Source organism: Corylus avellana, chromosome 11 (assembly GCF_965113065.1).
Source record: "Corylus avellana chromosome 11, dhCorAvel1.hap1.2, whole genome shotgun sequence".
In the NCBI taxonomy this organism is placed as follows: Eukaryota; Viridiplantae; Streptophyta; class Magnoliopsida; order Fagales; family Betulaceae; genus Corylus; species Corylus avellana.
Window position 1 is genome coordinate 14,243,911 of NC_142500.1, and position 15,397 is coordinate 14,259,307.

The 15,397-nt window shown below is 38.2% G+C and overlaps 1 protein-coding gene across 1 annotated transcript; it reads right to left on the bottom strand.

Moving 5' to 3' along the window:
• LOC132166464 (putative pectinesterase/pectinesterase inhibitor 51) lies at nucleotides 1-2,676 on the bottom strand. Its single transcript, XM_059577281.2, has 2 exons — nucleotides 1,725-2,676; nucleotides 1-851 (listed from the first exon to the last, which is right to left on the bottom strand). The coding sequence occupies exons 1-2, from the start codon at nucleotides 2,674-2,676 to the stop codon at nucleotides 169-171; spliced, it is 1,635 nt and encodes a 544-aa protein (XP_059433264.2). The 3' UTR covers nucleotides 1-168.
• Nucleotides 2,677-15,397: the final 12,721 nt, after the last annotated feature.

The window sequence follows — 15,397 nt, forward strand, 5'->3', positions numbered from 1 at the left end:
TCATATAGTGTTCTTTGAACTTTATTCGTAGGAGTGGAAAGTAAAAGGCGAAGGGAAGAGGAGGAGATATACTACTTTCCTCCTCTCAAAACTATTTTTCGAGGAGAAGCATCCGAGTGACGGCTTCTTTTTGAGATACTCTTTATGCCTAGATTTACAGATAGTAAATTAAGACGCTGGAATCCACTCATTTCCCTGAATAAAATTATGTACCGAATATGTGTTAATGTGCTCTGCCGGGATCTGGCTACTCCATGTTACCCTCTTGGACAAATTAGATCCTGGTCCAGAATTTCCAGCTTCTCCATAATAAAGCGTTGTCAATCCAACATCGCCGTTCCAAGGCATCCAACCTTCTGGTGTAATAAGAGATTCTATGTTGGAGTTTAGGAAAATGGTTCTCGAGTACTCCTTCCATGGCCTCCCTAAGTAACTCTTGTGCACTTGGGGGTTTTTATAGTACAATGCCATGTATTCGTTGGTGCCATTGATGACGCAATTTTGGAAAACAAAACCAGTTGCTTGGGCCGGGTCATTTCTGCCATGTGCAGTGACAGCATTGTTCTCGCCTTTCTCTGGATCGACTTGCCGGGGACGGACTAAGATTTGGGAATCTTGAAAAACTGCGGCGGAGTTTCCGCAAATGAAATCTACATTGCCTTGGATGCGGCATGATTTGTAGAATTGACGAAGGGTGTGAGGATAGAGGGTATCTTGATTGCCCAAAAATTCGCAGTTCTCGATGACGGATAAATCACTGTCGGATCTAAAGGCCACTGCTTGGTGGGTATTAGGTCCGGCGGTGTTTTGGATTGTGAGCCAAGCGGCCATGAATCCATCACCAGTAACACCTGTGAGCACAACAACAAAAATGCTTTTAATTTTGGAAATAGGGAAAAAAAAATAAAAAAAATAAAAACTCTCAAATTAATAGTTTTTTTTTTTTTTTGTAAATCATATTGCATTTCATTCTCAAAAGATGAGTACACATTCTCAAATTAATAGTTGTTTGCCATAGTGTCCTACAATGTTCAAAAGTTATTAAATTAGCTCATCAAATTACCAAAATGTATAAAAAAAATGCTACTTATTTTTTATATTCCTATAATACCCATATTCTTTTAAAAAATTAAATAATTTCAAAAAACCAAACAATTTTTTTAAAAGAAAAAAATAACAAAAAAAAAAGAGTTTTTTTTGGAATAAATAAATAATTAGTCACTGTAATGGGCTTAAATTATAAATCGTTTCATATCGTATGAAAGTAAAATCAAAGGTTCTTAAGATATTATGAAAAAACAATTTAGTCCCTCGAGTCAAATTCCGTTAAAAAATGTGAAGAATTCTTTTTTTTTTTTTTTTTTTTTTTGACATGTCCACACCAGGGAAGATGGGGATTCGAACTAGTGGTTTTTACTTCATTAGGCGTGGTTTACAGTCAATTGAGCTACCTCTTAAAGAACGTGACAAATTCTATTAAAAGTAACGTTAACGCCAATAAAAATGGTGACATATGTCATTCTTAATATATATATATATATATATATATATATATATATATATATATATATATATATATATATATATTAAACTAAAAGAAAAAAAAGAAATTCGCCCCTTTGAAAAAAAAAAAATTAACACGCTTGATAGTTTGGCCGGCTTTTTTATACTTTTTCCTTGAAAATAAATGAATCCAAGACGAAAAAATGGATTTAGAAACTAACCAACTGTGGCGGAGCCGTAGGTGGAAATCCCAAGCTGGTCCACATTCAACGACCCTGTGATGACCGTTTTGCCCATCCCGTCTCCCAAAAACACCACGTTCTTCTTCTCCAACGGAATTCTAACCGTCTCCTCGTACACCCCCTCCTTTATGTATATCACGAACCTCCGTTTCCCACCGTTATCCGGCGCCGCGTTCACGGCTTCCTGCACCGTCTTGTAGCACCCACCACCCTTAGTGGCATCCTTACACACTGTCACGTCCGCCTTCAAATTCTTCGGAACCCCACCCTTGAAACTTGCGGTGGACCCTCCTCCGCCACCTGCCTCGTTTCTCTCCCAGAGCCCGTCGCGCTCCGTCTTGGGCGGGGCCCACGACTTGGTATCCTTCCCGTAAACGTCGTACGCAAACACCATGCTTATCGCGTTGCTTGTGAGCTTAGTAATCGGGTCAAAAAGTGTTATCGTCTCGTTCACCATCTTCGTGTCGGCTGTCCTGTTGAGCGTGGCCCAACAATCGTACTGGAATTGTAACGCAGCGCTCGACCAGGCCCTGGCGTCCTTGACCCTGCCATGTGGCAGGGCCTCGCTGGCCGTCCGGAGCCGGTAGTCGCAGTTGTGGAGGAGGTCGACGCAGCTCTTGGCGGCAATGGTGCGGTTTGGGCTCCCGGCGGAGGACTCAAGGATGGACTTGACCATGGACTGGATGATGTGGAGCTTGTCAGAGGAGACCGAGATGGCGGCCTGGATGAGCTGGAGAGAGGTGGGGTTGGATGCCACGCGCTTCGATTGCGTCAAAGCGTTCCCGCATTGGATAGGGAAGCGCGTCGCCTTGCACGCTTGTTGGATCTCAGGGGGAACGGAGGCGGCAGTGGGTTGGTCTGGGGACTGGGGGAGGGTGGCGGAGGGGAGGGAGAGAAAGAGGAGGAGAGAGAAAAACAATACGGAGGCCATGGTTGTTGGGTTTTCTGTGATGGGTTAGTGGCCATTGCCAATCTATATGTATATATCTATATATATATATTTTGCAGGGTGATTGGATTTGGGTGAACGGGAATTAAGCAAAATTTTGCCGAGAATAGGTGAGCTCATGCCCTTGTTTTTTTAGCTTTAACTTTTGACCATCAACCACCGAAATTATAGAATAGGATCGTCTCAGTCCGGAGAATATTTAGTATATAGTTAGGGCTTTTTCTTAAAAATTTTAAAATCATAAATAGGATATTTATCTATTAACTAAAAATAATAATAAAATATTATTTTAAATTTAAATAAAAATAAAAAATAAAATTATAAAATATTAAAGGGTGGTTGGTCACCCCATTGGGGGTGGCTGGACCACCCCAGTTAGGTGAAGCCACCCCAAATCGCCGGTCTAGAGTAGCTTCAACGGGGGTGGTCCAGCCAACCCCAAGGGCCAAACCTTTATTTATTTATTTTTTAGATTTGGCCCTTGGGGGTGGCCGAAGCCACCCCAGCCCCCAATGGGGTGGTCTGGCCACCCCAACCACCCCTTAATATTTTATAATTTTATTTTTTATTTTTATTTAAATCTAAAATAGTATTTTATTATTATTTTTGATTAGTGGATAGGTGTTTTATTTGTGACTTTAGGATTTCTAAGAAAAAATCATAGTCATGAACTGGATAGGATCCTATTCCCAAAATTATGAACCATATTCTTTTCTTTTATTACCGAGTCTTGATGCAGTTATTAATCCAAACCACAAGCAGCATGGATTCGGATCTACTATAATTCTTAATTCTTAAAAGAATTTGAATTTCTTAAAATTTTAAATATGGCTGTTTATTATATCTAACCGTTAAAACGAATGTCACCTTTTATGGTCTTATTAAGGAAACGAAATAACTCATTATATTCCCCAAATAAAAAGGCAACGCATAAATGATTTTACTTTTTTTTTTTTTTTTTAAGAAGTGATTTATTTATTTTGTTTCTCTCTCAAAACAAAAAAATAATAAACAACTTGTTTCCCTCTCAAAACAAAAACAACTAACTTACACTTCTTCTCCTTCATGTCAAAGTGAAAGAAAATTTTAGCTTTTTTAGCTTCTTTTGAATTATGTAATACTTGTTTATATATAGGGGCGGAGGGAGGGGGGTTGACAAGGGTCAATTGCCCCCTCAACCTCCAAAAATTCTCCTTATCATGGTAGAAAATTCTTCGGATGTCTAGTTGCCCACCCTCAGCTACAAGTTAGGGGCAATCGACACCCACTCATTAGACATCAAGAGTACTAAACGACTCCGACAACGTTGGAACGTCCTAAAACATAATTCTCTCAATCGATAAGGTTTCGATTTTAAAAATAAAAGCAAGTATATACGTTCTCAATCGATAAGGTTCCGATTTTGTTGTTGTTGTATTGATATATTTTCTATGCAGACCGTATCCGTGAGTACTCTTCCAGCTCGAGCGCAAAGTTACATCACAACTCACACAACGAAGGATGGTGGCTATCCGAATGACGTGGTCAGGGAGAGATGTGTAAGTACTCAAGCATATATATTTTGATAAATTATTTATGATTAATGTTCCTTATACGAGATACTAACTTGTTTGTTAATGTACAGGAGAGGATGAAGGAATTGATGCCCATTGACCCGGCAAATACTAAGACCGTGACGGAAGGGACGGTATGGTGGACACCTGATGACGCGTATGCTCAGGCGCATGAAAATAAGTATGAGTATGCTGGCAGGGTCCACCAGCTGGGTCCGAATGTCCTACCGGTGCGGGGCAGCATACATTCATACTATACACCGTCCCATACACGATCTCAAAATTTTTGGAGCTCCTCGTTCTCACAGATGACAGATAGAATTAGAGAACTTGAAAAGGAGCGGGCACAAGAAAGACGTGTGATGGAAGAAGAGCGGACAGCACAAAGAGGTGCAATGGATGAGATGGCGAGGCAGATTGAAGCACAAAAAGCGCAGATAGCAGAGAAAGATGCTACGATTGAGGCTCGTTTCCGCCAGATCGAGGCCATGTTCGGGTCGACGTCTGGATCTGCGCCCCACAAAGGTAATGATAGATTTTATTTTGTTTTTGTCACAATTGTTAACTGTTAGAAACAACGGTTAGAAACAACTGTTAGAAACCCCTAATTACAGCGGTCCATTTTAGAACTTACGTATATTTGCATCATATTACAGAGTAATTTTGAATTTTTGTATTGATTATTATTGGTTCACAACTCATTTGCAGGTAATGCAGATTAAGAGTTAGGGGATGACTGCGTTGAGTTGGGCGCCACACGTCGTTTATCATCACTATTTGTTAAGTTCTATATACATACTACTGTTTATTGTTTTGTATATAGTTAGATCAAACTATATGTTTGTTGAGACTAATTGAAACTTATTTCTAGTAGATAGTCCAGAAGTGTTTTATTGTATATTTGTTTTTCCTTGTGTTAGAACATGTTTTCGATGTATATATATGTTTTGTTATGTGTTGTGTTGGAATGTAATATGTGTGTTGGAATTTTGTTTAATAAAGTATGTATTGGATATATATTATTAATGAAGTTGTGTTGTGTTGGATATATATATTGGATATTGGATTTTGTTTAATGAAGTTGTGTTGGATATATATATTCTTTGAACTTCATAGTATGTTCTTGTAATTACTAATGGGTGGGCTGGAACTATTAGTAGCTATATTAGAAACTTGCTTAGAAGCTTGAAGTCTAGTTTAACTTGATTTTTATAAATTTAAGCTTTGTGTTGGGCAACCATTTATGAACACTATTAAGTTTCTTGGAAGAATGTTGAAAGAAATTATGAGGTGGGTTGTTGTGGTTGAGCTACTTTTAAGTAGAGTGTGGTTGTTGGAAGTGGATTTTGAGCTAATTTAACCATAGCATTATTGAGCTAATTTAATAAAACTTTTTAGAGGATTTTTTTGCTTTTTAGTTAATAAAATATTTTCTTATAACTTTGCCTTGCTTGCTTTACTTCCGGTTAAGTTAGAGTACTCTTTAGTTGAATGGTTATTTGATAGATGAACTTTGTTTTGGTTAGGTCAGAATTGATGGTTTTGGTTAGGTTTTTCTTAAATGATTTTGTTGCTCATAGTTGAATATTATCTATATATGAATGTGCATAACAATGTTTTTGGATATTTCCAAATCTGAATTGAAAAATATTGCAAATGTTGCATGCGAAATTCACAATCCTAGTAGCATTTTCAAATGGCTCCTTCTAGTTAGATGTTTTTGGTGGATTATGTATTAGATATTGGATTATGTATTAGGGATTATGGATTGGATTATTGATTGGATTGGATTGGGTTATGTATTGGATTATGTATGTGGATTATGGATTGGATTATGTATGTAGATTATGAATGTGTATTATGGATGTAGATTATAGATTGGATTGGATTATGTATGTGGATTATGTATGTGGATTATGGATTAGATTATGTATGTGGATTATGGATATGTATTATGGATGTGGATTGGATTATGTATTGGATTGGATTATGTATGTGGATTATGGATGTTGATTATGTATGTGGATTATGTATGTGGATATTGGATTATGTATGTGGATTATGAAATATTGGATTGGATTATGTATGTGAATTATGAATTGAATTGGATTATGTATGTGGATTATGGAATAATATTGGATTGGATTATGGATTGGATTATGGATTGGAGTATGTGGATTAGAAATATTGGAATATTAGGAATATTGGAATTTGAATATTGTAATTATTTCTTATATATATATATTGACGTGTCAAACAGCGTGACACGTCAAAAAATTTTTGACGTGTCACTGTAGACACATCAAAAATTTGGGATTTTTGACATCCCCTCTTTTAACCGTTGATAAACGTAAAAAACCCCTAGTCAAAAATTATCACCATTTTTGTAGTGATACTCTATAAATAACATATTCTACAAATTTATTGTTAGGATTATATCCTAAACATGTTTAAAAATTCTACACATAACATATTCTCAAACTATTAGAAAGTCTGGATCTCTAATTTCGTATTCTCTTGCAAACTCGCATGCCTAAATTGAATGCAACATAAAAATTAGCCCAAAAAATTTCTACAAGCAAAACTTCGGATGACTAGTCTTTCTAAGTTTGTTTTGAGTTGAACTTGAGTTCGAGGTTGACGAATTTAGGCTGGCCTTCAATTTAGATTGTTCCACTCACATTATAATTTTGATACCGTCATTTATTTTTTTTCCTTATAAGTATTTAAATCCCGACATGTAGGTCTGCTAACGTAAAGCGAGGATTATAGGTTTTTATATCTAGAAGAGCTACACTTCTCAATTTTTTTTTTCTTCAAGAAGTTAGTTCCTAAACGATATGTCACGATCACATAACATTTATTATTTTAAAAAATGTGTCACCAACTCATGAGATGGTGAAGGAAAATAAACCAAACTTTTTGTTTCTTATGGAAACAAGAAGTTCAAAGAATAAAATGGAGATCATTCGCGTGAAGTTGGGATACTATGGTTTATTTGTCATTGATACGGTGGAAAGGAGTGGAGTGTTGGCGCTTCTATGGCAAGAAGAATGTGGAATTACTATTCAGAATTTCTCAAGGAGGCATGTCAATGCAGAAGTCAGCCCACAAAATAGTGATAGTCAATGGTTTTTTATTGGTTTTTATGGGCACCCCGAAGTGACGAAGATGCATGACTTGGGCCATGCTCAAACATCTAAAATACTTCGCCTCGAGACCTTGGCTATGCGTGGGAGACTTTAATGAGATTGTTGCCCAATCTGAAAAATGGGGAGCATCGTTGAGGAGGACAAGCCAAATGGAGAAATTCCAAGAAGCCATTAAAGAATGCCAACTCACTGATACTGGGTATTCTGGTTCACATTTTACATGGAATAACGATAGGGAGGATACAAGCTTCACGAAGGAGAGGCTAGACCGAGGCTTGGCTAACCATGGGTGGTGCTCCATGTTCTGCGAACAGGAGGTTCGTGTGCTAGCGGCGCGAACATTTGACCACAAGCCTCTTCTAGTGTAGTTTGGGACATCTTCGGCAGGTTGTAATACCAAGCGCTGGGGTTTCTGTTTTGAGGCTAGTTGGACTGTGGAACAAGATTTCCAAGAAGTGGTGAAAGAGGCATGGGTGGAGGAAAGTAGTGCATTACAGGGGCTGGGGTACAAGCTGGACCAATGTCGTCATGCTCTGTAGAGATGGAACAGGGACAAACTTAAGCAAAGGGAGGTTTCTATAAAAGAACTAATAGCACGGCTTGAAGAATTACAAAGGCAAGAAACCCATAATCAGCTAGAGGAAATCATGGGCATCAAAAGTTAGATCGAACTCATTCTAGAACAAGAAGATTTAAAGTGGCAGTAGCAGGCTAAGCAAACATGGTATCAAAAAGGGGATCGTAACACCCCTTACTTTCATGCTTGGGTGTCCCAACGGAGAAGGAACAATAGGATTGGTGGTATTAAGGATGAATTGGGCAGGGAGTGGACTAACATGGAGGACATACACACATCATTCATCCAATACTATCAACAATTGTTCACATCAGGAGGTGCAAATGATCTGAATGCTTGCTTATCTGGAGTGGAGGTAAGGGTGTCCCATGAAATGAATACACGGCTGTTGGCTAACTTCACAGTAGCTAAAATGGAGGTAGCATTGGGACAAATGCACCCACTAAAATCCCCTAGTCCTGACGGTTTTGCAGCCTGCTTCTACCAAAGCTCGTGGTCTATTGTGGGACAAGAGGTATGTACAACAGTGCTTGATTTCCATAATTGTAGAATTTTTGACCTTGTCATTAATAATACCTTTGTAGCTCTTATTCCGAAAAAGAAAAACCCTTCATGTGTAACTAATTTTCGACCGATTAGTTTTCGTAACGTAATTTACAAGCTGAGTACTAAAGTTCTAACAAATTGGTTGAAGTTGGTGTTGCCCCAAATAATCTCCCCCACCCAAAGTGCTTTTATTCCGGGGAGGTTGATCGTTGATAACTTATTGGTGGCTTATGAGGCATTGCACACCATGAATGGTCGATTGCAGGGAAAAGAGGGCTATATGGCGCTCAAGTTGGACATAAGCAAGGCCTATGATAGGGTCGAGTGACCTTTCCTGGAAGAGATGATGAAGCGACTTGGGTTTGAGGGCAGATGGATCCAGTTGATCATGACTTGTGTCAAAACCGTTCACACTTCATTCTCATCAATGGACAACCCCATGGCCGGATCATTCCATCTAGAGGAATACGGCAAGGTGACCCTTTGTCACCTTACCTGTTCTTAATTTGTGCAGATGGGTTGAGCACTTTGCTTCGTAGGGTCGAATTGAACAATGATTTATCGGGGCTTCCAATTACATGGGGAGGTAACCATCTCCTTTTTGCAAATTACAGTCTACTATTTTGTAAGGCTAAGCTCGCTGAATGGAATAAAATTCAAGAGGTCTTGGAGGTATATGAAAGGTCTTTAGGGCAAAAGATAAATCAAGACACGACCCTTATTTTCTTTAATAAGAATACAAAGGTGAGCACAAGGGACCAAATCCTTGCTGTATTGGGTGTGAGTTCTACAACGTGCTATGAGAAATATCTAGGGCTTCCAGCTCTTGTTGAGAGATCCCGAACTCGATCTTTCCAAAATATTCAAAGTCGGGTTTATGATAGACTCAATGGGTGGAAGGAGAGATTTCTTTCTCAAGCGGGGAATGAGGTGCTTTTGAAGGCCATGATTCAAGCCATACCTACCTACACAATGAGCATATTCCAAATCCCAAAGGTTTTATGTAAAAAGATTAATTCTTTGATGGCAAAATTTTGGTGGGGGCATAAGGAGAACCTCTCTCGGATTGCTTGGATGAGTTGGAAAAAATTGAGTTTGCCTAAGGATAAAGGGGGTATGGGGTACCGGGATTTGGAGGCTTTCAACCAAGCTTTACTTGCAAAGCAGGGTTGGAGAATTTTGAAGAATCCTAACTCACTAGTGGCAACTATAATATTTCCCCGGGGGCTCTATTTTGGACTCGACGTTGGGAAATAAGCCATCATATGCTTGGAGAAGTATTTGGAACTCCTTGAAGCTCCTTAAAGAGGGATTGATCTGGAGGGTGGGAGATGGACAATTGATCAACATATAGGGAGACCGTTGGCTTTTGTATCCACACACATATTCTATACAATCTCCAACACAATTGATACACAGGGAGGAAAAAGTCAGTGCTCTCATTGATCCTCATACTAAATGGTGGAACCATGCCTTTCTACATGACCTTTTCTTTGAAGAGGAGATAACTAGAATATGCAACCTAGTTCCTAATCCAGGTGGGCAATCGGATCAACTGGTTTGGGTAGGTACAAAAAATGAAATCTATTTAGTCCGAAGTGCATACTATCTATACAAATCCCTAGAGGAGAGGAAAAAAAGGCAAAGCTCTAATGCTAATGTAGTAATTGGGTTTTGGAGGAAAGTCTGGCGTGTTAGAGGGCCATCGGTGGTGAAATTATTTCTATGGAAGGCATGTAGCAACACGTTGGAAACTAGAGAAAATCTATATAGACATAACATTACTCAGAATCCTCTGTGTCCTATCTGTGAGCTAGAGCCCGAAACTTTGGGGCATATTTTGAGGAGGTGTGGCTCGACTACGGATGTCTGGCTGGAAATTTCCAAGAAACTACAAAATAGCTCTATTGAGGATGAAGCCTTTGCGGGAATTTTTGACAAAGTATATGATACAATGGATACAGAGGAGGTGCAGCTCTTTGCCACTGTTGCCCGTCAATTATGGCTTAGGAGGAATCATTTGTTTTTGGGGGACCACTGATAGTGCCAATTGAGGTGATCCACAGGGCAAAGGAGCAAATGTTGGCATTTGACAGGGCAGAAGCTGGAAGATGAAAAGGTTAGTTAACATGGAAAAACCATGCAAACGCTAAATGGCAGAAACCACCTAAAGGATTTCTCAAGCTAAATTGGGATGCCTCTCTAGATCGGGCTCGGAGACGAGTGGGGTTGGGAATAGTTGTAAGAAACTGTGCAGGTGTTGTGCTGGCTTCACTATGTGCGACTAGGAAGCTGGTTTTGGATTCTAGGACTATGGAGGCACTAGTTGTGTGGCAAGCGGCAGAGCTTACACAACGGCTGGGTGTGAGGCAAGTTGTTCTAGAAGGGGATGCGTTGGAGGTCATCAATATTTTTAAATTGGAAGGGGCTTGGTTGGGTAGTTACGATCATGTTATACAAGATGCTAAGCATATTTTGGGGCACTATCAAGAATAGAGGGTTAACTATGTCTATCGTGAAGGCATTGGTGTAGCTCATAGTCTTGCAAAGCTGGCTCTTTCTTTAGGACACGATTTTTTATGGACTGATGATTTTACCTTATGCATTCAGGAACTTGTACTCACTGAGCAAGGCTTGAGTTAATCAATGAATTCTACCACTTTTCTAAAAAAAAAAAGAAAAACTCATGAGATAGTGACAAATCATTTGGAAAACAAATTTTGGAAAGTACAACACTTGAACATTTGACGCATCATTTTACTTAAAAGAAATCCATCATTTTAAATTTTTATGTTGTGGTTCTCACACTATTAAATGCATGGGAATTTATTATTTTAGTAAAAGTTTAAGGCAACTGGATATTTGAAATAGAGAGGAACCGTTTGGTTACTTTTGAGAGGCAAAATTGTCCACCAAAAGTGAAATTACAATTTTGCCTCTCAAATTTCAACCAACCGGTTCTTCCCCATTTCATTTGAAATGGAGAGGATCCCATTCCAAATTTAAGTTGGTGTTTACTCACGGAAACCAAAACGAGCCACCAGCTTGGTCAAATAAACGCATCATTTTAATTCTCGTCAGACGCAACGTTTTGGACATAAAAATTAAAAGAAATTTTGAACTCGCCTTCTTAGTTGCTCTTTAACCCTAAATCTCTAAAACAGTGAAACTGAAAAAGAGCAACAAAGACTTCACATACTGATTCTCGGTCTACTTGGAAAATTTTTGCCAATAATTTCGATGACCCCTGATGAATGGTTGAGGGTGAATAACTAAGGCATCCGAGCAACTTTTATTGGGGGTAAAAAAATTTTTTAGGTGTTGAGGGTGCATTTGACCCCCTTTGATCCCCTCCCTTCGCCCATGCCCATGGCGATGAACTAGGGCGAATAAAACTGTTATCTAGTAATTCCTACAACTAGATCTTCAACTCCTTCAGTTTTGTCAATTCCGTCTTGCATGGTATCTTCGATATAGGACCAATACTCAAAATACATTATATTATGAATTTAAGCTCTCTTTTAGGCAACAATGTAGAATAGTCTATTCAGAAGATGTTTGGAAAGTCTCGCACTATCGAGATTTCTTGTAAACCCTTCTCCTTCTTCTCTGCAGGTTTGGTGATGAATGCCAAAAACTCCTAGTCTCCATTCATAATAAGTTTCTTGGCCCAAACGACTGATGCGGTAAGAGGTAGGGATTTTACTTATGAACCCACAAAAGTGACTTCCGCTTCTCCCTAAGGCTTAAGTGTCACTTGCTTCCGAGTGTAATCGATACTAGTGTCATGCTTTACTAACCAATCAATTCCTAGAATGACGTCGTAATTGTGCATAGTGAACACTACTAAGTTTGCTGGAAGAATTCTACCACAAATGCACACATAGACTCCGCAAACTACTTATAACACGTTTGACTTCGAGGATCTCTTTCTTTCCACTCGGGCTCATCCTTACCACCTCTAAAGTCCCTTTTCTTTTTCTGAGTCAGCTTGGCATATCTATTTTTATAGTTAAAGAACTTTCAGGCTACCACGGCAAGTTCCTCATCAAAATTTTTTCTATGAGTTCTAAGGGCAAGGGTTTGGGTTTTCTTAGGTTGAGGCAAAGAAAACTCATAAGTCTGAAGAGAGCCAATCAATTCTTCTATTCTTCTAGTTTTTAGGTCTTTACTCTCTTCAATAGCAGTAACTTTGATTCTGAATCTTCTAGGGAGAGATCTCATAATTTTTTTAATCAACTTAGTGTCGAAAACTTTCTTTCATAGGTTGATCATGGAATTACGAATCACACTAAGTTTAGCATAAAACTCATTAAATGCCTCATCCTCTAGCATCTTGGTTCCCTCAAACTGAGAAACTAACATTTGAAATTTTGAAGATTTAACAAGTTGTGTACCTTCATATGTAATTTCTAGGATTTCCCATGCTGCTTTAGCACTATCACAATCAGATATTTTGGAGAATTCGTCTTATGATATTGCCAGGAAAATGGCATTCATAGCTCTATCATTCCCAAAACGAGTTTGTTTTTCAAGAGTAGACCATTCAACTATCGACTTATTTGGTGCTTTCCATCTAGATTTGATGACAGACCAAACGTCTATGGATTTTAGGAAAAATCTCATGCAGGATTTCCAATAGCCATAACTAGATCCATCAAAAGAAAGAACAAAATTAAGAGTTTAAGACATCTTATGAGGAGTCTAAGATAACACTTAGGAAATTAATCCTTTACAGAGTGAATTCGCTCTGATATTAATTGAAAATACATAATAAGACTCCAAAATACACCTAGAGGGCCGGAGGAAAATTAATACGAAATTAAAAATAAGAAGCATGCAAAAATCAATTACCAAAATGTGTAAAGCAGTAAATCACGAGGACATATATATTTTGGTGACGAATAGGAAACCTTTTAGAAAACACTCTAAAAGTAAAGTCTCTATGATGCAGCCAAACCTAGGAAATCACTAAAAGAAAATCCATATTACAGACACAAGGATACTTATAACCCTTTGCAGCTCCTAGGCTTTGTAAGATCAACAAGCTTCCTGCTTGTCTCCTAGATCGACAATCTTCTTGAAGTGATTCTCCTTTATCGAATCCTCTGATACTTCTTATCGTTGACGAACAAATTGGCTTCTCAAACACATAACACTCTAAAGAGAAAATAGTTTTGAAGCTTTGAATACTACTAATCCTCTCTTAGCTTAATATGGAATTTTGCCTCTCAGTTGCTTGAAAAAATGGTGGTCTATAAAGTCCTATATATAGGCACTTGAGAATTAGGTTTCCTTGTTGAAGTAGAAAACCTTATTATGGAAAATCCGCAGTAGCGTTCGAACGGCAAATGGTCTCGTTCGAACGGAACTAGGGTTTTATAGAAATTTAAGCTGAAGTTGGAAAACCCTAATTCGCAACAAACAGCTTTCATTCGGACGAAATTGATACCCGTTTGGACAGGGCTAGGTTAAACTTCTTCTCTGACATTTCTTGTTCGAACCCACAACGAATGGCCTTGCGAATGAAGCTCTCTAGATTTACCAAGTGCAACTCCCATCCAGATGGCCCTGCGAACGCCTAGCAAACAAAGTGTTCGGGTTTTACTATGAAACACATCATGTTTGGACGGTCCAGTGAAGTGAACGGAGCTTCAACCGAGAAGAAATTACACTTTTGGATGCTAAATTAGCCAACCTAAAAACTAACAATTTTTGAGAAATTTTAAATGTTCGAATTTTATTTCTAGAATTCAGGGTGTTACAATTAATTCTATCTTTTACTTCCTTTTCAAATCTTTCTGTTTGCCAACCTTATTTGCTCCTAATAATAAACAATATAACCTCCAAGTAACCACCTTACCAAGTCACATTTATTAGTGACATAGCACACATACGAATTAAGCACGTCATACCTACCACGTTCTTCGTTCTTTTCCTTCTTCACTATCACTATTACACCCACTATTCCTCCCATTGCAAACACGCTTTCTAGAGTCTAACTTAATCTCTAAAAGTTTCATGCGTCATTTAGCATGTGAGAAACATGCGCCTTTTTTTTTTTTTTTTACTTTCTTTTATTATTAATGTAATTAAGAAAAGAATTTAACTTCTATCGGAACATGGTGTAAACCAAGTCCTTTACATCCACAAATAATAGCCCGCCACTTCAACTTGGAATACCAAAACACATTGGGAGTAAATACATGATCACATATATTCTGAGAACCAAATCTAAAACCTAAAAAGACATCCTCTGCCACTTTTCCACTGTGTCAATGCTCTTGCACATGGAGAGAATTTGGAAAATATATATGGTTTTTGAATATTTGAACATCATAACCCCGAGACACAAAAATGGTCCATGAAAGCCATGTATCATAGCATATTGTTTGTTGTAAAATTCTCTAGAAATCAACATTTGCAGCTTCAAATAGACGTTCTATAGCTTTAGTAGTTGTCATGTTTAGGAAGATTGGGCTTATATGATCCAAACATATTACCCCGATTATGCGATTATGTTTCAAATAACAATCACGTCTTTGTAGGTGTTGCATCTCTTGAGTGGGGCTTCGGTGGTCAGCAGCGGAATGGAGATGGTGGTATATAGAGGAGGAACGTACTGAATAATTTCAGATTTGGTGGTGTTCTTTGTCGATGGTTTCAGATTAGGTTTTCTCTTTAGAGAATATGTGTAATTGGGTGTTTTCCTCCCAATATGCTTTGGTGTTCTAAGCTGACGTGGTGAGCTATTATTAGTGGGTGTAAAGGACTTAGTTTATACCAAGTCTCGATAAAAGTTAAAATTATTAAAAAAAAAAAACATGTTTATCTCGCATATTCAAAAAACACATGATACTTTTAAAGACTAGATT

Bases quoted from the DNA above. Each gene is read 5' to 3' on its own strand.
- LOC132166464 (XM_059577281.2), bottom strand. From the start codon at position 2,676: ATGGCCTCCGTATTGTTTTTCTCTCTCCTCCTCTTTCTCTCCCTCCCC. The intron at 852-1,724 runs GTTAGTTTCTAA...TTGTGCTCACAG, and splicing joins CTACGGCTCCGCCACAGTTG to GTGTTACTGGTGATGGATTC.